At 33.5% G+C, this 27,795-nt stretch overlaps 1 protein-coding gene across 8 annotated transcripts in view; it reads left to right on the top strand.

Moving 5' to 3' along the window:
- The window catches only part of LOC114335103 (kinesin-like protein unc-104), a 380,719-nt gene extending 355,710 nt beyond the window's left edge, over positions 1-25,009 (top strand). For all 8 annotated transcript variants that reach the window (XM_050655714.1, XM_050655720.1, XM_050655713.1 and 5 more), the window contains 3 exons: positions 3-220; positions 2,161-2,340; positions 10,273-25,009. In XM_050655714.1, the coding sequence (XP_050511671.1) occupies positions 3-220; positions 2,161-2,340; positions 10,273-10,590 (716 nt within the window). In that variant the 3' untranslated portion in view covers positions 10,591-25,009. The remainder of the gene's footprint in view (positions 1-2; positions 221-2,160; positions 2,341-10,272) is intronic.
- The last annotated feature ends 2,786 nt before the right edge of the window (positions 25,010-27,795 follow it).

Consider the following 27,795-nt stretch of genomic DNA (forward strand, 5'->3'; position numbering starts at 1 on the left):
AGCGAACAATGACACAACTACGGAATACTCTGACCGAGAAATGGATCTACTTCTGAGATGCGTTAAACTTATCCAGGGCAGGCACAGAGATAACTCAAATAACGTTAAAGACAACGATGTGACGAGTCCTTCTGAAGAAGTCACTGAAATGAGCACAAGCATGATATCTAGTATCATGTCAAATAATTCTATAGAGCTATGCTCTCCAGAAAGGGTTGTGGTAAGTTTTCATTGCGATATTTTTAAATCTATGGAGGATTGTTTTTTTAATAATTAGTTATTATAAGAACTTAAACCGGACCAGATTAAGGTGATCCCACTGGGAGTCCTAGATTGTAGATACCGGGGTCGTTTAACTTCTAAAGCTCGATGCACACTTGTATATCGGCACTCTCTATTAGCTATTGGGACGCGCCGTGTTAAGGATCTTCAAAACCTCTATATTAGAGACAAGTAAGAAAGTACTTACAACAACCAAATGTAAGAAAGAAGAATGGATGACGGAGGAAATTCTAGAGTTGATGAATGAAAGAAGAAGAAACAAAACCATCAATAAGACCCGCTATAGACAGCTTCAAAACCAAATAAGAAGAAAAATTAGGGAGGCTAAAGAAACCTTTTTCTGTGAAAAATGTAAAGAAATAGAAGAACTGCAAAACAGGTATGACAACTTCAACCTACATAAAAAGGTCAAAGATCTAGCCGGAATAGGAAATAGAAGAACCTCAAATATATTGCTCGACAAAAATGGAAGTATTATAATGGAGACAGAATGAAAACTACGACGATGGAAAGAGTACATCGAGGAACTATTTCATGATCAGAGAGAAGCTAGTACATCCGTAGATAGCCAAACCGGAGATGTGGGCCCAGAGATAACCAAATCAGAGGTTAGTCAGGCAATAGACTCTTTGAAAACCAATAAATCTGCTGGTCCAGATGAATTACCTAGCGATCTGATAGTTGGTCAACGAGAAAAACCTGGACATAATAGTAGAACTGTTCAACGCTATCTATACTACGGGAATCATCCCTAGAGAAATGTTGACATCATCATTTGTATGTTTGTCAAAGAAAGTGAATGCCAAAGAATGCAGTGACTACTGAACTATAAGCTTAATGTCACATACCTTGAAAATTCTGCTGACAATTATCCACGCCAGAATACACTCTAAACTGGAGCTGGATATTAGTGACACTCAATATGGGTTCCGCAATGGTATGGATACCAGAGAGGCATTATTCTCCTTCAACGTGCTGACACAGAGATGTTTGGATGTTAACCGTCCCCTTTACGTTTGTTTTATAGACTACAATAAAGCGTTTGATAAAGTAAAACATGATCGACTCATGAAAATTCTGAAAACTAAAAACCTAGACCCATCACCATGGGTCGTATGATTGTTTTATATAAGGTTTGTTCCAACATGAACTTTTGGACGGTCCAGAAACCGTCACGAAACTACTTGTACTGTTTCTTGTGCGCATGTTCGTAATTGTATCGCCCAGTTATCGTCACATGACGGTAATTTGGAAATCGATGTTGGAACGGTTATCTGACTGATAACTGATTTATCTATCACTATCATATATAGGGCTTTTCATTCACAGTCATTTGTTTCGAGCTTCTGTCATATATCGTATAATCCGTTTATATTAATATAATACACAGATTATATAACATATGACAGTAGCTCGAAACAAATGACAATCGATGAAAAGCCCTATTTGTCATTTTTGTTGGTGACAGCTTGTGTTCTTTTAGTCGATCAAAGGCTCAAAAAATTTAAAGAATTAAATCCTATTGCGCAAGTCAGTCCAACCAGCACATTAAACCTATGCATTTGCCCGATTACTAAAATGATCATCACGAAACCGTCACCGAAAGATCACAATTCTTGTTGGAACAGTGGGAAGGACGATCCGGTGACGATCATATTTTTGTTGGAACGGTTTTTGTTTACTGCGCAGGAGCGTTACCGTTCCGTAACGGTTCTGGGTCGTGTTGGAACAAACCTATTGTTATACCTTTCTATGTCTTGTTAGTTGTTTCGATTTTATAAGGTTTTGAAGAGCTTAAAGACATCCTGTTTCCGGCTTGTATCGTATTGTGTTAAAGTGGATGTATGTTATATCATTAATTAATATCAATTTTTTTAGGTACCTGGAGAATGTGCTCCATTCCCTCCCATGCCTGTTTCACCACCTGGTCCCAGAGATCCAGAATTAGTTTTATACGTACCAGATATGGAAGAAATAAGAATTTCTCCAGTTATAGCTAGGAAAGGATATTTAAACGTATTGGAACATAAAACGCAGGGGTGGAGAAAGAGATGGGTGGTAAGTATTCAAAAATAATTTAATTATTTTAAAGAAAGAGTTAAAATTAAAAATAAAAAATAAAAATGTATACCATTTTTATTCAGTTGCAATGCGAAGCCAAAACTGTCTTAATTTTTACTTAGACCAGAGAGTGCAGCCAGCACTCTTATCGACGATTTCACCTCTTGTTAGAGGTTCATCAGAGACTGCATAGGCTGCTTTCTCTGGTCCAGGTAAAAATTTTTCGACATATTAATCCCCCATTGCAACTGACGAGAAGGTAGTAGGTGCGTAGCGGCATCTGCTAAATAAAAGACTAAGTTTTTCAACCTAATGAAAATATTTGTAAATTAAATATTTTTAAAAGATTTTTAATTGAAAAACTTATTGGCCAATCTTCCTGGTGACACCTCCAAGGCTTCTACAATATGCAAGCCAAATGGATGCTGCAGTAAAGACAAAAGGGAAGGAATTCTACACTATGCAATTCATAACCCCCGTCTGCAGCGTGGTAAAGTTCCAACGGAAAATGGACCTAGTTACTTTATAGGAGTAATACTAATATAAAAATAAAAATGTATACCATTTTTATTCAGTTGCAATGCGAAGCCAAAACTGTCTTAATTTTTACTTAGACCAGAGAGTGCAGCCACCACTCTTATCGACGATTTCACCTCTTGTTAGAGGTTCATCAGAGACTGCATCAGAGACTGTGCTGGCTGCACTCTCTGGTCTAAGTAAAAATTAAGACAGTTTTGGCTTCGCATTGCAACTGAATAAAAATGGTATACATTTTTATTTTTATATTAGTATTACTCCTATAGAGTAACTAGGTCCATTTTCCGTTGGAACTTTACCACGCTGCAGACGGGGTTGTGAATTGCATAGTGTAGAATTCCTTCCCTTTTGTCTTTACTGCAGCATCCATTTGGCATGCATATAGTAGAATCCTTGGAGGTGTCACCAGGAAGATTGGCCAATAAGTTTTTCAATTAAAAATCTTTTAAAAATATTTAATTTACAAATATTGTCATTAGGTTGAAAAACTTAGTCTTTTATTTAGCAGATGCCGCTACGCACCTACTACCTTCTCGTCAGTTGCAACGGGGGATTAATATGTCGAAAATTTTTACCTGGACCAGAGAAAGCAGCCTATGCAGTCTCTGATGAACCTCTAACAAGAGGTGAAATCGTCGATAAGAGTGCTGGTTGCACTCTCTGGTCTAAGTAAAAATTAAGACAGTTTTGGCTTCGCATTGCAACTGAATAAAAATGGTATACATTTTTATTTTTATATTAGTATTACTCCTATAAAGTAACTAGGTCCATTTTCCGTTGGAACTTTACCACGCTGCAGACGGGGGTTGTGAATTGCATAGTGTAGAATTCCTTCCCTTTTGTCTTTACTGCAGCATCCATTTGGCTTGCATATTGTAGAAGCCTTGGAGGTGTCACCAGGAAGAACACAGTTTATAAAATGAAATTTATTTTAAATAAATTGATCTCTTTAGAGACAGTATTAGGTGATGAACCTTAAGTTATATAAATTATTGAACGCTCTTAACCTGTCACTTCGCGAACAAGAATTTTTCCTAATGTATGAACAAATTTTCTAATAATTTTTTCGACATAATGATTCACTTTCACACTGGCTCTACTGCTCGCTTTACGGTTTTTCGAATTTTTAACAGCATACCTATTCAATTTCTGTCGTTGAAATATCTGGTCCTTTAGAGCCATTCAGTTCACGCTTATTATATGTTCGGTCATATTCAAATATTCTTTTATGTATTCATTCCATCGTTGAATTATTTCTGGTTGGACCAATATAAGGTTTCCATTGCTATCCTGTTATAAGACATCATACATTTTTCTCCCGATACCGGCAAACTCCTTAACTTCTTTGTGAACGTTGAAATAATCGTGTTTTCTCTCTAGTTCATCGATTTATATACATTTCTGAAGCATACAATTTTTTTTGTGTCTTTGATCTTTTTTGTATCAATATCTGAATCTTTTTGTATTTTTCCTTGTTTTTATCTTTATATGTTCGTCTTTCGTCCATAAGATTTACAATTTCTAGGGTTATCCCATTTTTTAGGAGCTGGAGTGTGGTTGTTCAAAATTTTAATGTTTTCTGATGTAAAAACTTCTTTGAGATTTTCCCACATCACATTATCTTTTAGGATATATTTTGTATAATTTTTCCCGTTTTGTAAAACGGTTTAATAATATCCGTCAGCCTTTTCTGAGTTGATTTCTTTCATGATTGCACATTTGACTTCGTATTTTCTTATAAAATTCATTACTATGAAATCCTTTAATTAGTTATAACAAGGTAAGCTGAGACGCAGGAGAACATGCTGCCAAATTAAAATGGAGCTTCGCAGGACACAATGCCCGACTGAAGGATAAAAGATGGAATCACGAAATACAACAATGGAGACCGTGGTTAGGAAGAAGAAGTAGAGGAAGGCTACAAATGAGATGGGCCGATGACATAAAGAAGTTTGGAGAACACATCTGGAAACAGGTGGAGCTAAATAGACAACACTGGATTGAATTGGGGGAGGCCTATCTCCAAAGTTGGATTACTGAAGGCTGAAGAAGAAGAAGAATGTAAGCTGTCAGTTTTTCATGTGAATGTAAACAAACACACTCAAAAAGATTTATAATGTTTGATATCCACTCCAAACATGTTGCATTTTAAAACGTTTTTATATACCTACTTCACTTGTTCTTTGTCTGTTTCTGTGTTCTAAAAATCTTATAATCGATTTTAAACATACATATTTCCCGACTAGCTAGAGAGATATGAAATTTTCAGAATAGCTCAGAACTCGATGACAATGCAAATTTCAACAGATTTTACATGGATGTATTGAGTTTTATTATTCCAAACAATCATAGTTATTTTAATACAGTTGTACTATTTAGAACTTTATATGCCAAGTATTTATCTTCATACTTAACATCCAATATGGTCTAATGCAGCGATACTCAACCTTTTTTTTTTCCTGGGCCACATATCAGCTATATCCACAGCTTGCGGGCCGCAATCTATGTGAAGTAATATACAGTATGGTGCAAATGAAAGGAATAAATTCGTTATTTCGTAAGCCGGCAACTTTAAGGAAAATTCTAAAATATCGATTTTTGGCATATGTATCATACTAGTGACGTCATCCATCTGGGCATGATAACGTAATCGATTATTTTTTAAATTAGAATAGGGGTCGTGTGCTAGCTCATTTAAAAGATTATTCACAGGATGCTCAAAAAAATTTTTGTTTTGAATTAAATTAATTAACACAAAAAGAAGAATGTATGTCATTTATTTTACTCAAAATATAGCTTATTGTTGTCAGAAAACAAAAACAAAAAAATGTTTATTTCACAAACGAACATTGCTTTTCGCTTAAATTTATTGCTGAAGCGTCTACCCACCTGCCTCTTGGCAGTTTGAACATTGGATTTAAGGGAAAAGCAGTGTTTATTTGTCAAATAAACATTTTCTTCTGTTTTCTGACAGCAGTAAAATGTATTTTAAATTAAATAAATTACATACATTTTTCTTTCTTTTTTGTTAATTAATTTAATTCAAAGAAAATTTCAAATGAGCTAGCACACGGCCCCTATTCTCATTAAAAAAGATTGATTACGTCATCATGCCCAGATGGATGACGATAGTATAATATTTATACAGGGTGTTTCATTAATAATTGTCCATATAGTAACTGGAGAAACCTTAGCACAAAATACGAAGATTTAACCTAAAACACTTAAATAAAATGTGGTTCCTTACTGAGTTACAGGGTGTTTTATCTAAAAATTTAAAAACCATTTTTGCTCAGCATTTTAAAACTATTCGACGTATCCTTTTCATACTTGATAGGAAGTATAGGTACTGTACAAACTACCAAATTATGTTAAACAGACGTTTCTGACAATTACCAGAGGCGTACGACGGGGGAAAGTGAATGGTTGACCCTTTCCAAATTCTACGCCACTGGCGAAATTGCTATTTTAGTTCAATTTTTGGATTCTCCAATACTTTCTATGAAAATAATATACTCTTCATTCGTAACGATAAAGTCATTAGTTTTCGAGATCTTTGAAGTTAAAAATGAAACGACACGGTTATTTTTATTAATGTATTGTGTCGCTTCATTTTTAATTTTAAATATCTCGAAAACTAATCATTTTATCGTTACGAGTGAAGAGTACATTATTTATATAAAAAGTATTGAAAAATAAAAAATTACACTAAAATAGCAATTTCCTCAGTGGCGTAGAATTTGGGAAGGGTCAACCTACCACTATCCCCTGTCGTACGCCTCTGGTAGTAGCTAGAAACGTTTATTTATCTTAATTTAGTAGGGTGTACAGTACCTACACTTTCTGCCAAGTATGATAAGGATACACCAAATAGTTTTAAAGTACTGGGTCAAATAATTTTTAAACATTAATCATATATGAATCATACCATGAATTAATCAAAATAAGTGTGCCGTTTCATATTTAACTTCAAATATCTCGAAAACTAATGACTTTATCGTTACCAATCAGGAGTACATTATTTACGTAGAAAGTATTGAAAAATCTAAAAATGGCACTAAAATAGTAATTCCTCCAGTGGCGTAGAATTTGAGAAGGGTCAACCATTTACTATCCCCTGCCGTACGCCTCTGGTAGTAGCTAGAAACGTTTGTTTATCATAATTTAGTAGGGTGTATAGTAGTCGCACTTTCTGCGAAGTATGAAAAAAATACGTCGAAAAGTTTTAAAATGCTGGGCAAAAATAGTATTTAAATTTTTAGATAAAACACCCTGTAACTCAGTAAGGAACCACATTTTATTTAAGTGTTTTGGGTTAAATCTTCGTATTTTGTGCTAAGGTTTCTCCAGTTACTATATGGACAGTTATTAATGAAACACCCTGTATAATATGTAAAAAAATCATTTAAAAATAAAAATCGACCTGATTCAGGATTTTTCCTTAAGGTGATACAGTAGCGATCAACAGGTAGCCAAAACGCGTTCCAAGATTGCGGCTGTACTTTTGAATATTTTTTCGAGATATTTAGCACACGTATTCATAATATAATAAAGAATGGCGGTACAGAGCCCAATTTGAAAAATATATTAATATGTGGAAATTACTCTGTACTTAAATACAATATTAAAAAAACGAGCCTGTACCGCCATTAAGAAGAACAAAAAAATACACTTTCTTCAAATAAACTTTTTTATCCGATGCCTAGGTTTTGTGTCATTTTGGAACTACTAATGAAATAAACAATTTTAGTAGTCCAAAATGACACAAAATCTAGACATCGGATAAAAAAGGTTATTTGAAGAAAGTGTATTTTTTTGTTCTTCTTAATGGCGGTACAGGCTCGTTTTTTTAAATATTGTATTTAATTACAGAGTAATTTCCACATATTATTATATTTTTCAAATTGGGCCCTGTACCGCCATTCTTTATTATATTATGAATACGTGTGCCAAATATCTCAAAAAAATATTCAAAATTACAGCCGCAATCTTGGAACGCGTTTTCGCTACCTGTTGATCGCTACTGTTTCCTCTTAAAGTCGCCCGCTTACGAAATAACAACGTCCTCCAGGTGCGAATCAGTGTCAGCATAGATAGGTAAACATTTCTTTGCATACTATTTCATTTCTGAATATGAGGATTCGCACAGGTATGATGAAGCGAACAACGTGAGGAACAAAAGTAAGCGCAACTTTTGAGAGTCTTAATAGTTGACTATAAAACATATTGATTTGCGTATCTTTCTTCTTTAAAAATTGCCTCCAGATTTGTATCATTGTTAAAATTAATTAATTCATGTAACAACTTTGAGCTTTTAAATCTCAACGGGCGCAAGTTGTATAGTAGCGGCTACTTCTAAGTGCCAGGGATTTTCCATTAATAGAAGACATTTCCTAATGTTTCACAAATCATTAAATCTTTCATGAAATTCATTGCTCAAGAAAACTAGAAAATTAGCAATCAGTAGCATAGTTTTCTGGAAATACATCAATTTTATCTAGTTGAGCCAATGTTGGAAAGTTATGCAGATTATTTATATTAATTTCCTCGATGTACATCTTTAGCTTGTCCACGAAAGCAAATATTTTATTTGTCAACTACGAAAATAATTTTATGTTTACCTTTTAATATGTAAACGACGCACGATTAAGTTCGCCAAGTTTTTCTGTAATGTCGCAAATAAATGCTAAAAGCCACCACCAACTGTATTACTTGAGTTCAAAACAATTTGTTCATTTACAGGGCCTTTTAGTTAGCCTTCGGGCCGCATAAAAAACGTAAGAGGGCCGCATGCGGCCCGCGGGCCGCAGGTTGAGTATCGCTGGTCTAATGGCTAGGATGCCTGGCTTTCACCCAGGAGGTTCAGGTTCGATTCTCGGTATCGGAAATCCTTTTTGTTTTTAAAATTGACATTTTGATTTGAAAAATAATTGTTTTTATAATACTTTTTTATACAGGGTGTCCCGAAAAGATTGGTCATAAATTATACCACACATTCTGGGGTCAAAAATAGTTCGATTGAACCTAACTTACCTTAGTACAAATGTGCTCATAAAAAAAGTTACAGCCCTTTGAAGTTACAAAATAAAAATCGATTTGTTTCAATATATCGAAAACTATTAGAGATTTTTTATTGAAAATGGACATGGGGCATTCTTATGGCAGGAACATCTTAAAACAAAATTATAGTGAAATTTGTCCACCCCATAAAAAATTTATGGGGGTTTTGTTCCCTTAAACCCCCCAAACTTTTGTGTACGTTCCAATTAATTCATTATTGTGGTACCATTAGTTAAACACAACGTTTCTAAAACTTTTTTGTCTCTTGGTATTTTTTAGATAAGCCAGTTTTTGTCGGGATGCGTCTTCTTTTTTAATATGATTACATAAAAATTTTATGGGGATTTTGTTCCTTTAAACCCCCCCAAATGTTTGTGTACGTTCCAATTAAACTATTATTGTGGTACCATTAGGTAAACACACTGTTTTTAAAACTTTTTGCCTCCTAGTCTTTTTTGATAAGTCACATTTTATCGAGATGTGGCTTCTTTTTCAAAAATATACCTAATAATGTAAATTATAAATAAATTTTCAGATTATTAACAGCTCTCTATAATCGTACTTAACCATATACAAATATGTGGTGAATTCGACAAACACTGGCTTATCGAAAAAGTAATAAGAGGCAAAAAAGTTTTAAAAATATTGTTTATCTAATAGTGCAACAATAATAATTTAATTGGAACGTACACAAAAGTTTGGGGGGTTTAAGGGAACAAAATCCTCATAAAATTTTTATGGGGTGCACAAATTTTATTTTAATTTTTTTAAGATGCTGCTACTATAAGAATACCACCAGTCCATTTTCAATAAAAAATCTCTAAGAGTTTTCGATATATGAAAAAAAATCGATTTTCAGTTTGTAACTTCAAAGGGCTGTAACTTTTTTTGTGTGCACTATTGTATATGTATAGGTAAGTGAGGTTCAATCAACCTATTTTTGACCCCAGAATCTGTGGTATAATTTATGACCAATCTTTTCGGGACACCCTGTATATTGTGTCCTATAAATAATAAGAACGTGGTACTTAGTTAAAAAGTTATTTTTTATAAAAGTGTAATTTTTATTAGACATATTATGGTCTGTGGCATAGAAACGAGTGTTGACACATAGTAGAACCAAAAGTATGCTACCAGTAGAAATTAACTTAACTTGGACTATATACCAAGTGCAAATATGTAAACCAAGAAATGTTACAATGATAAATAGGTAGAGAGATCTTTAACAATCAGAAAAAGAGAAGACCAAAAGTTTCAATAATTTCTGATGAGTTATTTTTTCTTGTCTGCAAGTGTCTACAATTAAAAAAATCATGTTTTTTATTATTTTAGTCTGTTCGCCGTCCCTATGTATTCATCTTCAGAGAAGAAAAAGATCCAGTCGAAAGGGCCTTGATCAACCTAGCTACAGCTCAAGTAGAGTATTCCGAAGATCAGTTAAGCGCGGTTCGTCTACCCAACACCTTTAGTGTAGTAAGTAAGCACAGGGGATACCTACTTCAAACTTTGCACGAGAAAGAAGTGCATGACTGGCTCTACGCCATCAATCCGCTTTTAGCCGGCCAAATTAGGTCGAAATCGGCTAGACGCAATCCTCAAAACACCAATGACACCCCTACCACCAAAGAAGTGACGGTTAATTTAAAATGAGATTTAATCACTATGGAATCCGTATTAGTTTATTAGTAGCTTTAATATATGTAAGTTATTTTATTTTCTTCGGCGGGCCAGTCTGATATGTGGAGGTCATAAATATGAGGGACACTTTCATTGAATATATTGTGATTTAAAGATAATTTATTTGAAATTCTAAACATACTACGCTATATTTAACACTAACCTAAGATTGAGACTGGTAAATATATACTTTACCTCAAAAGTTACCATGCGTTTATATAAAAATGTGGCTATACGCAGTGTATCAAGAAATGTAACTACAATTTTCGATAGGTTAAACTAAACTTAATCTGTACTTAATCGTAAAGCAGCTAAACATTGCAAAATGCAAATACGCTTTACAACATGTCATTATTAACTAACCAGTAGGTAATAAACCTAACCTAACATAACCTAACCAGTAGTTTGCTTGAGTATGTTAGACCATGGTTAGACCCTTCACGTGTCATTGGATACCAATCGATACAATCTTATGAGAGCTTATTACCTACTCTTCGAAAGTTAAAATAAAATATTGTGGGATAGAATACTTGTCATTGATTTGTTGTCGTATTTATGCCTAGACTGGCCTTGGAAATTGTGATCTGAAGCTATAAGAGGAACTAAGTGTACCAGTTATATCAATGTTTCCAATTCTTCAATGTCAAACTTAAACAAGTCGTAATTTTTGTCTTGACTGTTGATTATTTGTGTAGTTGACTGGGCGAAAGAGAATATTGAAGGTTCAAGTTTTGTTTTTGGTTTATATAATTCATTAAATTAACTATTTTCTTCTTAATGTTAAACATTTTATATTGGGTAACCAATAGCGACAAATTCATACATAACTATTTTTTGAAATCACACAAATGTATAAAGGCTTTAGAAGTGGTTTAGAAATAGATTCACAAAAAAGTACCTAAATCAAATAAATTAATTGATATCGCTTTGGAGAGTATTTGATGCCTAAACCTGTATATGTAAGAAGTGGATAGTTAGTTTATGAAGTGAATATAAAGATTGTACTAGGGATTTTTTAGTATCTTTCTCGTAGATGCAAATATTTCGTTCTTATAGAAACAAACCAAGATATTTTAACCCTAATAATGGGTCCTTATAAAAAGTATAAATAACAACGAATTTAACTTTAATGCAACAAACGTTACTTAAATCTAACTTTGCTGTCAAAGTAGTCAAGATTGGGTCATTAGGCAAGGACGTATCTTCTCCCCTTTTTGTTTTACATCGTATAACACAAATAGTCACAGATACATGGTCCGCATAATATCGATTGGAGGAAAAAGATCCAAAAATTCGAAGATGCTTTAAGGGTCTTTGTATACTAGTATACTCTTGAGGGTTAAACAACTGGAATAGAGGTAAATGGAGTTCCCATTAAAAACATTAGATATGCGAAAAACTCAAAGAAATAACGAGAATCTTTTCATAAACGGAAACGATGTCGAATGAGTAGACCAATATACATATCTTGGAACAATGATCAACTCCACAAATAATTACTTCCAGGAAATCAAACTCAGAATAGAAAAGGCTAGAGCAAATTTTAACAAAATGGGAAGAGTGTTTTGCACAATAGATTTGAAGTTGGAGCTAAGAGTTCGGTAGGCTAGGTACTATGTTTTCTAGACTTTGTTTTATGGAATGGAAACTTGGACCTTGAATGCGGCATTAATGAAAAAGCGGGAATCATTCGAGTTGTGGGTGTACAGATAAATTCTGGAAATATCGTGGACAGAACACGTCACAAACAACGAACTTCTGAGAAAGATGGAATAAAGAAATAGAATTTCGAGATAAACTGTTGAATAGTTATATCACAATCTGGTGAAGGGATGAAGCACAGTTAGGGAAAGAGTCGGATAAGGAAAATAAGGAAGGGGAGATTGTGTCCAATTCTTACCATAAACCTACTTCAAATATTAATAAAAATCAAAACTGAAAAAGATACATTACGAAAATCCTTAGTATTTAGATTAATTGAAATTTTACACAAACGGATTCCATGAGTGATAAAGTGAATACATATTTCTAGTCATTTTGAGTATTAGGATTTATTTATTGTTCTTTTTTAATTTTCTACATCGTTTTTGAATAATGAAATGTGCATAGCGTTATAATATATAGTATAAATTGAAAGGAATTGTGGAAAATAGAGAAATACCTAACTTTGTTAAACTATAATCTTATACGAATATAATTTTGAGGAATGATCTCAATGTTTTAGGAAAAGTTAAAAAAGCTTATTATTATAATACAGAATTGTCTGATTCAGAAGTGTTCATCCTTAGTAATTATATTCTAATTTTTGTGATCGTACAAAAGAAATGTTTGTGCGCATTGGACATTTTATGAGATTACTTTTTAAAAATATAAACAATAAGTAAATATAATTTTATAAACAATAAAAGTAAAAGTAGAAGAAGAACTAATTGACGAAATGGTGTTGCACAGAATGGGAAGAGACGGAGAACTTTTGACCACCATTAAAAAGAGAAAAATAGCATATTTGGGACACATACTTAGAAATGATAAGTACGAGTTACTACATCTGATTATGAAGGGTAAAATCAAAGGAAAAAGGGGTCCTGGTAGACGACAAATATCCTGGCTGAAAAACATTCGCGACTGGACCGGGTTAAACACACACACGCTTTACAGAAAAGCAGAAGATAGAGATGAACCCTGATTAGTGGAGTCGATACTAGAAGAAGAAGAATTAAAGTACAAAACGTACTCAAAGATCAAAGGTTATGTTCGTAACGATAAGGCGCATTCTGTCGGGACAGTACAAAGTTGTGTTCCAGGTAGAATAATCTACAAATATTACAAAGTATACACCTGCAAGCAACAATTACTATAAAACATGAAATTTATCTAAATAAGTCTATAATGACCTCTGGAAAACTTTATATTTTCATATTTGATCTGACTTGTCACAAAGTGTCTAAATATCTTAGTAATGAGGCGCAAGTGCCAACAACATCCAAGATAAACACTAAGTTAGTGTTACCACCAACAGTAGGTACTAAACACAAACGAAAACTGCCTAAAGACATCAAATCGAGAAAAATAAATCTATAGGGACGGATTTGTATAAGTATCGGAAGGAGATCATGACACAGAACTAATTTGTATGACTACGGTATGTAGGTACAATATAAAGGCAAACGAAGAAAGACCACCAAACAAATTAATGAAGACAAAAAAATTAAGGAAGATTATTCATGAATAAAATGTCAATATTATCGTACTATACTTATTGGTAAATAAATATTATTGTCACTCAATTTCAAGGTATGTGTCAAATGGAGGCCTCATTTATAGCATCAATTTAGCGGATCTTTCAATGTTTCTAGCTAGCGATTCCCAAGATAATCGAAAAGACCACTTAGATCCATAGATATATAATACCTAGATTGCGCGCTGCTATCTTAAAATGGGTGACGATTGCGACAGAGATAAATGAGCCTATTAGCTGGTAAGTCTCTTTCTAATCGTATGAGTTCATCTAATCGGCGACAGTGAGAAAGTGACGTAATCAATAAACTAAACGTCATTGGATAAACCCTGTCGATTAGAAAGAGACTTCTCACCTCGCAATCTAGGTATTATATATCTATGCTTAGATCACCCCAACCTAACCTAACCTAACCTAAAAAATAATATACCTAATGCAAAATATACATTTGAATTCATTTACTATTTACTTATCAATTCCATCATAAGTGCATTCTTTTAGAAAATATACAGTTGGTAATAGGAAAGATTTTATAGAACTTAACATTTAATTTCACTACAGAAATCAGTATTTCAAATGTAACTAACGAAAATTGAAGAGAAAAGATCTAAATAACTTCAACTAAGATTGTTTTTAAAAGAATTCCTTCATTATGGAATTGATAAGTAAATGAAGGCAAATATATACGCATTATATTTTTTAGGTTAGGTTAGGTTAGATTGATTATCTCAATAACTGCTCAGTAGCCCAATTGGAAGATACTCCATAATTGATCCGCAACTTCCTTTAATACATACTTTGATCTTGAGTGACGATTAATTACATTGATTTTACTTACAAGTAGAGTATAATTATTAGATGTATCTACCTTTATTATTATAAGAAATACAATAGATTTTTTATATTCTTTTATTATACATTATTTTTTGTGAACACTTCCTAGAATCGACTGACCAGTAGAATTTGTAATTGTAATAAAAATACATGTACCAAGTTTCACCTTACCTATTAAACTTTTACTTATAAGGCCTCATTTTTTAAGGTGCAATATCCAGTATATACCTACATGTGAGATGAACACAAATTCCTTACTTTACGGGCACTGTAAGTGTAAATGTACAGGGTGTATCTTTATTTATTTTTGTCTCTCTTCTCTTAGGTTTTAGTCTATTGTAACTACCACATTATACATTCCTCAATTTTTGTATATATATTTGAGTTTCTTCTCAAATCTTAGTAAGTTGAGAATTTTGTTTGCAATGTTATACGAGGAAAATCATTTATTGGGTTATTATTAAATGTATTATTTAAAAACTTTTGCAGAGGTAGAAAAATTAAATGAAATAAGCAAATTATGTGTAGCAATCGCTAAAGGTAGTGAAATGCAAATGGAAAATCAACTGAAAACTTCAAGTAAACCAAATTGTTGATAGGTATGCTAGCCTCGTGTTTGCTATGTTACTTCTTAAAATAAAAATAACAGTTCATTTGAAATAATCAAAATGTTTTATCTGATACTTCCCGCCATATATACGATAGTACATAATAATTATAACTCATTAATGATTCCTCGATTTGTTTTTATTGTATGATCAATAAATTTTGAATAGCTGATCACTTGACTGATATTTTAGTACGGGTGTGATAAAGGAATAGTTGAAGGTTTGGAATATATTTTTTGAGAAGGTTTTGGGATGGAAGCTGCATCTAAGTAATGAATAATTCACTTAAAAGGTAAAAACGGTACATACACTTCATATTCTTCGTGTTACTTATAAAATAAGCAATATAAGCACAACTGAACGGATATTTAAAAAAAGTAAAATATAAAGTAGAATCTTAATTTTTAATGTTGTTCTGAAGCTATTTAATTTTTAAGGAATTGACAACAAGGTATTAAGAGTGAGACAAAAAATTTACAATATTTATGGGCGAAATTATTAAGAAAACAACAAGAAGTAAAAAGTTGAATGTAGGGTATGGAAAGCTGCAAAGATTAGACATCTAGGAAGCAGTATTTGCAAAAGATTTGATGCTAATTGCATCAAATTGCAAATTGCATCATAATTCAGTTGCAAACTGAAAAAGACCTTCGGAATAATTTGGAAATATGGAAAGAAGTACTCAATGAAAACGGAATGAGGATAAATATTAACAAAACAAAAGTTGTGCAGATAGGAGATTAACGAGATATATGTAAATTAAAGGAACAAAAATAGAACAAGTTAAAACTTACCTACTTAGGAGGAATAATAGAAGAAGTAAGACCTCTAGAAGCAGAAATCAATAGCAGAGTTGAGAAAACGCTACAACTGTATCATACCATGAAAAAAAGAAACATCACGGAATACAAAAATTATTGTTTTCAAAGCAGACTTGTTCTGATTTTCTGAGCGAATCATGGGTACTAACTGATCAACGGCAAAAGGGCAAGATACAGGCTATAGAGGTGAAGTATTTAACAAGAATTAAAGGTATTACCAGAATGGATAGAATATGGAACACAAATACAAGGAATGATCTGAAAATACAATCCACAGTGGAGTTTATAGAATAGAGACAGCTAAGGTGGTGGTGTCATTTACACCCGATGAATGATACCATACCAGTGGGAAGAGTGTGGGAAGCAAAAATATAAACAAAACAAAAAAGGGGAAGGATATTAAAAATGATATTAAAACGATTTTAAAATTTAATAAAATAACAAGAATTGACGGTAAGACTACAAGTATTGAGGGCAAATAAAAGAAAATTTTTTTTTGCGAGGATGAAGATGCCAGATGGTAGATCTACTCATTCATTCGTTGGAGGAAAGAAGACTAAAATAAATTTAACCAAAAATCGTCTTTCGTGCTTCAGTGTCAATGATCATGTATTCTTCTTGTTAAATGGAATCTTGAGTGGAAGATCAAATCAACCCAATAAATTCTCAAATATTTTCTACAATTACAAAACAGGTAAATAGGGAGAAGTGTACTTCTGAAGTGTGTAAATTAAATACTTCCTAACTAAGCGCTTTCGGCTTATAAAGCCATCTTCAGAGCTATGGTCAAAAAGTTCAAAATACCACTATGAAGAGAGATGTATCCCGTGTATGATATAAAAATACTTCTATTTTTTATGCAGTTTTTAATTGATGGAAAAAATTGGAAAAAAACCTTGTCTGATTGTTGAAAAATGCTCAATCCAGCTATTGTTTTGAGGTCGGAAAAGTTAAAAACATCTATTATAGGCACAAAGGACTTTCACACGAAAAATTACATTACAAGAAACGAATATTTGATCATGGTAAGGTCAAGAAACCTTACCATCTGAACTTTACGGTGTCAGCATGCAGATGGTAAGGTTTCTTGACCTTACCATGATCAAATATTCGTTTTATGTAATGTAATTTTTTGTGTGAAAGTCCTTTGTGCCTGTAATAGATGTTTTTAACTTTTCCGACCTTAAAACAATAGCTGGATTGAGCATTTTCAACAATCAGACAAGGTTTTTTTCCAATTTTTTCCATCAATTAAAAACTGCATAAAAAAAAGAAGTATTTTTATATCATACATGGGATCCATCTCTCTTCATAGTGGTATTTTGAACCTTTTGACCATAGCTCTGAAGATGGCTTTATAAGCCGAAAGCGCTCAGCTAGGAAGTATTTAATTTACACACTTCAAAAGTACACTTCTCCCTATTTACCCGTATTCATAAGTGTGTACAAAACTATTTCAGTCTTTACATTAATTACAAAACAACCCACTAACAGTAACAATTAAATGGGGTTAAGACAATGCTAATAAGATGATCAAAGAATTGAAAGTTATCAATCGATTTTTATTAGCAAATGTCAATCAAAGCAAAGCTAATAATAAGAACTTAACCGGCAGTTTGTACCTACGACTAACATTTAAAATGTGAGTCACAAAAGCAATACATCCCGTCAATTGTTGAATTATTACTTTATAAAAAAATTATATAAATACGATCAACAATTTTGCTTTGATTACTTACAATTATTGTATGTACTGTCTTTTTCTAAGTCATTATTTTTTATTTAGATGTTTGAGTGACAAAGTGCAGTAGCTGTAATTTTGTTTTACACACTTGTTTATAATAATTTGGCAAACAATAGATCGTGTTGGATAAAGATATTAACTCATTTTATGACTGATTTAATACAAAAATAGCCAAATTAATGGTTGTTTTACCTTTAATTCTTTTGTGTTATACAAATATTTGTTAAAGTGCACTGAAGTAACTGTATAAAATAAAAATTGTTAGGAGCTGCAGAAGACTTTCGTAGAATCAAAATACATAATATCAATATTAAATATCAAGACGAGAATTCATTTTACCGCCATAACCAGCAAAATAACGCAAAAGATGGAAAACAATACATTGCGGAACAAAAAGAGATGAAACTAGTGGAGGTGGAAATTATCGTTATAAACGTATAAATTAACATTACATTGTTTCCCACCTTTAGACGTATCAGAGGAGTATGACAACTATCACTGTGACAGTAGAATTTTATAAAATACTCCTGTCATAGACGTCTAAAGGTGGGAAACTATTCTTTTTCTCATGATCATCTTTCAGTGCGTCACAGTTATTCGATTTCTCTCTAACGCATTAAATTGTATGTGACAGAAAAAAACGCACGTCTGTGAATACTTTGGTAATTATTCTAGTTCTGTGATTATTCTAGTTGTCGATAGATGGCGCTATAATCAAAAAATAATTATTTGTTAAATAAAATAATATTATCAATATAATCTGTACAATTTATAAGACTATACAAATGAAAGAAAATACCATTTTATAAGTGCAATAGACACAATAAATTTGGTTTTATTCCAAATTGAAAATAAAATTTGACAACTGTCAGATTTAACGAAAATATCACGTTAGAATAAATGTCATAAATGTGTATTATCACGGACTTACCTTTTTTTCTATAATTTGTGACGCACTGAAAAATGTTCATGAAAAGGAGAATATGTAATGTAATGTTAATTATTTATACGTTTATAACGATAATTTGCACCTCCACTACTTTCATCTCTTTTTGTTTCGCAATGTATTATGTTTTCCATCTTTTGAGTTATTTTGCCGGTTACTAGCGCGCTCATCACTGTATACAGTATTACTTAACATAGTACTAGAAAGCATAATAATGAAATAAAAGAAATTATTTTAACCCTTAGTAACCAATATCTCTGATGAAGTACCTTTTTTACTGAGGTGGAAAAGTTCTAAGACCGAATAGGGAAGATGTTCCTACTACAGTTAGATTTGATCCGGAAAGGAACACATGCTAGGTCATACTATCCACGGATTTATTATATGCGACACATGCTCCTCGATCTCCTTCTTCCACAAGACAAGACACCCCAAACAAGTTCAATCGGTGAACCAAACATTGGGATGCCTTGCGCAATTTATCAATTCGGGAAAAAACACTGGAAAAGGATACTTGCCAAGAAGCGGTAAGAACCACGTAAAATAACACGCAACAACAGTATTATAAAGGAAAAAGTAAATAATGTAGATGTATGTGGTCCAACAGAGGGGAATGTAAAATTAAATGAGGTCGTATAAACCACTTTCTAATGGACTCCCCTTTAAAGTTGGCCGTATTCATCTTTAGCCTTTGGGCATGATCTTTTATGGTATTATAAGTGTTAGTCATCTCCACAATTAATTTGTGGAGCTCCTCGGTCAATTTCTCCTGCATCTCTATGCATTCTATCAGGGAGTTAAATTAGGTACATCTATAATAGTCTTCGAAGTCGAGGCTGTCAGGAGAGAGAGGGAGAGAGAGAGTGCGTCCTCTTTCTGCAGCTTCTTTCCTTATTGGTTCTTCCCGTTGTGCCGGGCGGGTCGCTACCGGTTTTTTCTAATAAATATTTTTTTCATGCTATTTCCATGAGTAGGTAGAGAAGGGGTTAGTCCACTGTCGCAGAGCTCCGCTTGCGGCAGTAATAGTGGTTATAATGGAAGTCGTCAGGTACCCCAAGGGGACCATTCGTCATCAATGTCTCTGTTGAGATAATAGCTATCACAACATGACAATAGGACGTTCATAAAAAATGGCCTGAACAAAGAGAGTGACTGTACGACTACAGGTGCTGGTTCTAAATACAATATATGAGGATATCTACCTGTACCTGCAATAAAGGAGGTGGAGAGGGATGAGGGGGTTTAAACACTAAGGTTTAAAGGAGCTTTTACCATGAGTACTAACTATTTATTGAGAGGAGATATATACAAAATAGAGTAAGAACAAACCTAGGAGAAAAAGAGAACAAAACATACAAACAAAACGGTTAGATGCAACACCAGTGTTGATCAAGAGAAGAGAGAGAGCAAAACACTTAAACAAAATGGATGCAACACTATTGTTGATCGAGAGAAAACTACTACATATAACTAGAATAAGTACTTACAAGCTACCATGATTCTTTCAGTCTAAAGTCCGTGTATGCACTAGTCTGTACAAAATCCTACCACGGTCCAGGCTGAGCAGGTGATGTGGCAACGGTGTGGTTGAAGGCAACATAGATCCCAACTAAGCTTGGGAACAGGTGAGTGATGATTCCTTGGCGAAATCTTTTGAGGGAGCAAACGAGCGTGTTCCAAAACACCTCGTACTGGAGCACTGAGGACACTTTTCACTTTTGACAGGTGAATCCAACTGCAACGGTGTGTTGCTCGGATCTCGTACTGAGACACTGTAAACTTCCTTGACGGAATGTGTTGAGGGAGTGACAGGCGTGTCGCATCCACCTCGGACTGACTGTGACACACTGCCCTGGGCAACGGGATGTTGCCTTGATCTCGGCTGAGAACCCACTGAGAGGTTGAGAGCGGGTGCTCTCCTATCTTGAGGAGAAAGTTCTTTTTGCAACCTATGGTCTTTTAGGCACACACATTAAAAACTAAACACTTGTCCTTACATTTGCACTGTTGACAGTGTTGCATTTCAAAGATGTACTTACGTTAAAAATATTTTTAATCATTTTTATGTGTTCGAATAATTATTCGAACAGTCTCTTTCGCCTTGAAATACTGCTTTTTCCGCTGATTTTCTCCATCGGTTTTTTTTCTGCGTCAGGTTGTCTCTTGGGGTTGAGTTAATAAGGTTAGGAAGAAGGTATTACGGGTAGGGAACAGTATAAGAGGAGAGTGAAGAGGATATGGCAGAGCAAGTGGGATTGGCTTCCTACCAAGGTAGATGACCGAATGTGGGGACAGGGCGCTCAACTCCGGTCCTCAACCATGCCTACCTCTTTAGCAGCACTTAGCTTGTCCCTTAGTGCTTGACCGTGGAGTAACGGCATAATCGCTGGCCTCATACGCCAGTGCACGTGGGTTCGAGCCCTGCCAAAGACAAACCATTTTCATTTCCAATAATGACACGAACCGTCTCACCGTGCCTCGGAGAGCACGTTAAGCCGTCGGTCCCCCTGGGCTAGTGTACATCGACACTAGTTACTTAAAACAGGGTTAAAGATGTAAATGGCGCCGGAACTGTCCGAAAGGATCTCCCCGGCAAAAATGCCATACGATATTATTATTATTATTAGTGCTCAAGTCGATAACTGACGAGTCCTACGTACATAACATAAAACTGCATACACATTACTACAAACAATGGGAACAACCTGGTCAGCTTTATTCACTCACGAACATATCACGGCCAAATAGACCGTCTTTTATAACACTAGACTAGCAGTGCTAGATCGAAAACAGGATCGGAGATAGGAAATCAAAATTCTTATGAATTATAATATTTAAAAATCTTATGAATTATATATATATACAAAATGTAGTTCACAAGGATACTTGCGCGAGGCTTACCGGTCACAAAATTAGAGAAGAATGCAAACGGATCTTGCTACTTAATCCTTTATCGAAGACGTTTCGTACATGAATCCAGACACATCTTCAGTTCATCTAAAAGTAAATCGATATGCTTATAACCATAGAGAAAATTATAAAGAATAATGTTGTTCTGAAGCTATTTTCTTGTGGCATTTTTATAATCAAGTATATTCAAATGGGAAATAAGCCACAATTTTACCTAAAAATGATTTTATTAACGTTTCGTCGTTAATATAATTGGGCGTCGAAACGTTAATAAAATCATTTTTAGGTAAAATTGTGGCTTATTTCCCATTTGAATATACTTGATTATAAAGAATAACTTACAAGAATTTGCAGCTATCAATATAATGGATGATTTTTTTATTTAAGTCGCAAAGAACTGAAGTATCTTCACAAAGTACAAAATATGGTCACAAAATATGATCACAAAGTAAAAAATATGAATATCAAATCACTGATAGTGTGGTTTAACTATCATTTCAAGCAGGACAAATACAAAATATTGCCTGGTACTATTTGTTACTTGAAACAACATAGTGACAATTAGCTTTTGTACATTTTAGAGAATACGATTCGAGAAGTTTTTTCTGGTCCCAATGCCTGATGCTTTAAAACATATGTAATCTTTAAAATGCACCCGGTTGTCATTATTGATGAAAATCCTATTTATGCCACGCAGCCATAAGATAAAAATAAGATGTCATACGTATTCTAAACTCTTATTATCACTACGTAACTTTTCGTACATATTTTATTCAATAATTAATTTAAGTATTTAGCTTTAGGATAGGTGACGTACATTTTACGGAACGTTTCTTCAGTGTGAGAATTATTCTCTGGTCCCTTTTCTCAAAACTAATAAAGTCTATAAAATGTACTTAAAAGGGTGACTGCATAAAATATATTTTAAGATAAGCTAGTTGTAAGTACTCTTATTGCTTAATTTTAACTTGACTAACTTTATCAAACTAATTATATTACCGATAAGTTAAAATTATATCAATGAATTATTGGTAATAGAACAATCTCAAAACTTGGTAATTTGGAGTTTTCTATATAAAAGAATATAGTGTAACGTTTTATATCACAGGACACTACGACGCCACCAAACATGATGGTAGGATATGGTAGAGGGCGCTGTTCTATTTTTGAAACAGAAAAATAGAAATGACCAATTTTTCAGGAATGTTATATTAGCAATTGCCTATTGATTAGCAAATAATATAAAGCATATTACTACTTATTCTCCTCTTTACACTACTTTCACTTTTTATTCTACATATTAGATAAGCCTACATTAGATATAGAAATAAGTATAATTTTTACAGAAACTTTTATTCTAACCTCTTCTCTATATGTATAGGATTACTATATGTACAGTTAATGCTTTATAAAATATTTAAAAATACCAAAGAACGCAGATACATAGGTTTAAAAACAGTTTGTCTCATAGATAGAAATAAGTTTTAAAAAAATTTTAGTATCAACAAAGATTTTCTGCAATCCAGCATATATAGTATAAACCGAACAAAAGAGGCGAAAATCTTTATTGGTGCGAAAATCATTCTTGTGTGCGAATTTTTATTTTGTAAGCAAAATTATGGATCGAAGAAAATCGGAAGTGAACAAAAATTTTCACCGGAATCCCAAAGCATCTGCTGCAATGAAAAGGCATTTCAGGAAAAACCTACTAACCAAGGTTTTAACAATAAATGACTATCCATTCTCATTTATAAATACGGAAATCCACAAAATAGAAGAAAGAAAACAACACCACAAGCAATCCAGTAATACTCACAAGAAAGGATAACAACTATACCATATGTTATGGGCTGACCAGGAAAATTAAAAAGGATAGGAAACAACATCGCAACAACATTTAAAACAACCAATACACTCAGATATATCCTGTTCAAACCCAAACCAGATAACACACACGGAAAGTCAAAGAACTGCATCTGCAAAATACACTGTGAATGCAACAATTTCTATGTGTGAGAAACTACAAAACCCCTAAGCGTCAGAATAAACGAGCATGAAACATACATAAAAAACAGGGAAATTCGACAAATAACAGATATACAAACATTCCTGGGACAATGAGTACACAGAGTACAATGGAAAGATGCATCAAAAATCATGAAGGAAACAGACATGAAAGAGAAAAATCAAAGAAGCAGCTCTTATTCTACCAAATGAAGAAAAATGTGTAGCAAACTCATCAGCAGAATGTAACAGGCTTTTGTTGCCAATACTAGAAGTGAACAACAAGAATTTACAAACAATAGCAGATGAGAAAATGGGAGACGCAAGTCTTCTATTATACATAATACATATGCAACACACAATACATAACACAAGACTAACTCTCTTACACAGAGAACCGCATGAAGCATATAGAAATAATGCAGAAAGACACCGAATAAATAATCAGAATTTAATTTACCATGGGGTATAAAACATCCACCCTCACATATTTTCAGCTAAGCCTGGCTATTGAATACAACACGATAGCCAAGTATGTCAACCTCGATTTTTTGATAATACATAACCTCTTTAACAACTTGGCGGTTATAGTCAAATCTTTTTAGGTAAAAATGTAATTGCCGTTACAATCAACTGTAACTAATCCCATATAAATACAATATTTAACAATTAAATATATATAAAAAAATGTAAAACAACAAATCTACCGAACACAAAGGAACAGAAACAAAAGCTGCCATTACAAAATACCTTTCAACGGTAATTTTTTTTTTGTAAAAATGGCGGTATTAGTAATATGGTCCTATACAGTATTAAATCTTCTGATAATGAATATTGGTGGCATATTAAATATGTTAAGTCTGTGGTTCTATAACAAATTTTACTAAATCGAAAAACTCTCAATTCAATTGTTAAATAGAATTATAATTTATAAAAATTAAAAAAAAAATAAAGTATTGGGTGGTGCCAGTATAGAAACATGTACAATTATTGAAAGCCATAAAATGAGTTAAAACCTTTTCTGGATCTGGATAAAACATTTGTTGTAGTTGCTTGTTAAAAATTATAAATTTATTTTTCTAGTTACATAGTTTTCCTCCCTATGAACTTTGATATGCATCCCACTTGCTATGCTATGATTGTATAAAAGCATATATATTACTATTACGAAAAAGTAGACCTTCTAGGGAATTTTAAATTGTTTATTTCATGAAAATTCTAATTTTGTCCTTCATACTTATTGTATCATTGTATAAGTATTATATGAAATAAAATTAATTAAATGGTTGTGTTTTTGTAATAAAAATATTCCTTTCGAACTCAGGCAGACTTGCTTTATCCTTTTGCTGTAACTCATATACCGGCATACCGAAAACCAATAAAATGTATAACGCTCTTCAAGACATGAGTGGGTTGAATTGTTAGGTTGATGAAGAAGTCAAGGAAGCAGTTGAATATTTTGTACCAAATTAGAACAAACATATCTTACCAAACTAAATGTGATTTAGCTATAAACGTTAACTAGTCCATTTACTCACGGTTTTTTTTGTATGTTTGTATCGGTTTTAGAACGTCTTTCGACGTTGTCCGATGCCTAACTTCCACGTCCTTCTATCATCCCATTGGCCATCTCTAAGATCCCTTGTACTCATTGCTTTTGTTACCCCATCTTTCCATGTCTTTTTGGGTCTTCCTCGTTTTTTGCGGTTTGGTGGTATCCACTGCATGATCTTTTTGGGCAATCTTGTGTCTTCCATTCTTTGAACATGACCATACCAAATCAACTGTTTCCTCTCAATGTCTGTTGTTAAGTAACCATCTATTCCAATTCGTCGTCTTACTTCTTCATTTCGAACTCTTTCCCTACGGGATATACCTAACGATCTTCTAAACACATCCATTTCTACAGCTTCTAATTTTTTCCTGTTGTTCTCGGTTATTCTCCAAGTTTCTGCTGCGTAAAGTAGGCTGCTTTTAATAAGTGTTTCATAGATATTGTATTTTCGCTGTATTCCTATTTCGGAGCTCCAAAGTATTCCATTTAGACAGCCAATTGTTCTTCTAGCTTGTGTTACCCTTTTCTTTATTTCCTCATCGTCTTTTCCCGTTCTATCGAAGATAACTCCCAGGTAAGTGTATTCACTACAGGATGTGATTTGTTCATTATCCTCTAGTTCGATATTGGATAGATTGGATTGTTCCAAATTTTAAAAAACCGCTTTTATTAACATGAAATTTAGAATACCCATGCCTGACATCATCATTATCTTTGCCTTATCCCTATGCGGGGTCGCCTTCCCTAATTGCATTTCTCCACACAATTCTATCTTGGGTCATATCAATATTAATCCCCTTTACCAACAGGTCCTGCCTAATCGTCTCCCCCACGTCTTCTTTGGTCTTCCTCTTCTACTCCTTCCAGGAATCTGCACTTCAGCAATTCTTCGTATTGGCTGATTAATGTCTCGACGTTGAACACGACCAAACCATCTCAATGTATGCTTTCTTATTTTGGCATCGATTGATGCCACACCTAGACTTCCTTTAATATACTCATTTTTAATTTTATCCTTTTTTGTCACTCCACTCATCCATCTCTAAGCATTCTCATTTCCGCCACATGTATTCGTTGTTCCTCTTTCTTTTTCACTGCCCAACATTCAGTTCCGTACATCATAACCGGTCTTATGGCTGTTTTATAGAATTTTTCCCTTCAACTTCATTGGAATTTTTCTGTCACACAACACACCACTCGCTTCCTTCCACTTCATCTAGCCCTAATTGTACTTAATGCATCTCCATATATTTCTCCATTACTCTTTAATACCGATCCCAGGTGCTTAAAACTATTGCTTTTCACAATCAGTTTACCATCCAAAGAAACCATTTTATTTGTAGTAACTCCATCTTTAAATGTACATTCCAAATACTCTGTTTTTGTCGTACTAAGTTTTAAACCTTTTTCCTGTTCCAGTCTTTGTTCTAACTCTCTTTCACTATTTCCGAACACGACATCAGCATACATTAAGCACCATGGAATGTTACTCTGTAGTTTCGCTGTTATCTGGTCAAAAACTAATGAGAATAAATACGGACTATGCACCGAGCCTTGGTGCAATCCTACTTTCACATGAAATTTATCAGTCTTTCCCACACTTGTCCTAACACTAGTCGCTACTCCCTCATACATATCCCTCACAATCTTTACATATTCACCACGGACTCCTTTCTTATTGAGTGTCTATATATACTATAACTATACTTATATATAACTATAAGTAAATAAATGAAATATTATTCTAAATTTAACAGAGCTTTGTAATAGTCTTGGTGATTTTTTTAAATCAAAAATATTTCTAATATAAAACCTTAACTGACCTAACTCTGTCTCTCTCTTGGACCATCAGTCCTAGTGGAGTATTGGGCGCATCTGCGTTTCTTGGCCGATAGTGTAAGACGGCTGGTGGCCAGCTCAGCGCGTCTTCTTGTGTTTATTCTCTGGTAAATCTGCGTATCAGTTCCTTCCATTCTCCTCTGTTTAATTAACTGTCAACATTCAACTGAAAAATAGTTCCTGAAAATTATTATTTTATTGGTGAAAATAACACATTTGAGAAATTCTAGTTTGAACATTCAATCCATTAGCACGTTCCGAACACGAACACATAAAAAAATTAAGTTTAAACAACATTCAAGTGGATTACAGATAAGTGATTTGTCCTAGACCATAAAAACAGAAGGACTGTTCTTCTATAGAAAACCATTTCAAGTGTTGTTACCTTACAAGTAAACGACAAGGTAAAGAACATCACATATCATTTAAAATATAAAATTTAGATTCTTAGCATATAAAAATATTTTATATTTATGTCATACCTATAAACGTCATATACAGTCAATTGAAGAATAATTCAAGAGAATTGTTATTTTATTGGTGAAATAATATACATTTTGGAGAACACCTAATAAGAAACTAGGTATGAGCAATATCTAGATGGATTGTAGATGGGTGATTTGTCCTAGCCCATAGAAGCGGAAGTTCTATTCTTGTGTGGAGGACCTTCTCGGGTATT

This window comes from Diabrotica virgifera, chromosome 7 (assembly GCF_917563875.1).
Source record: "Diabrotica virgifera virgifera chromosome 7, PGI_DIABVI_V3a".
NCBI classification, from domain to species: Eukaryota; Metazoa; Arthropoda; class Insecta; order Coleoptera; family Chrysomelidae; genus Diabrotica; species Diabrotica virgifera.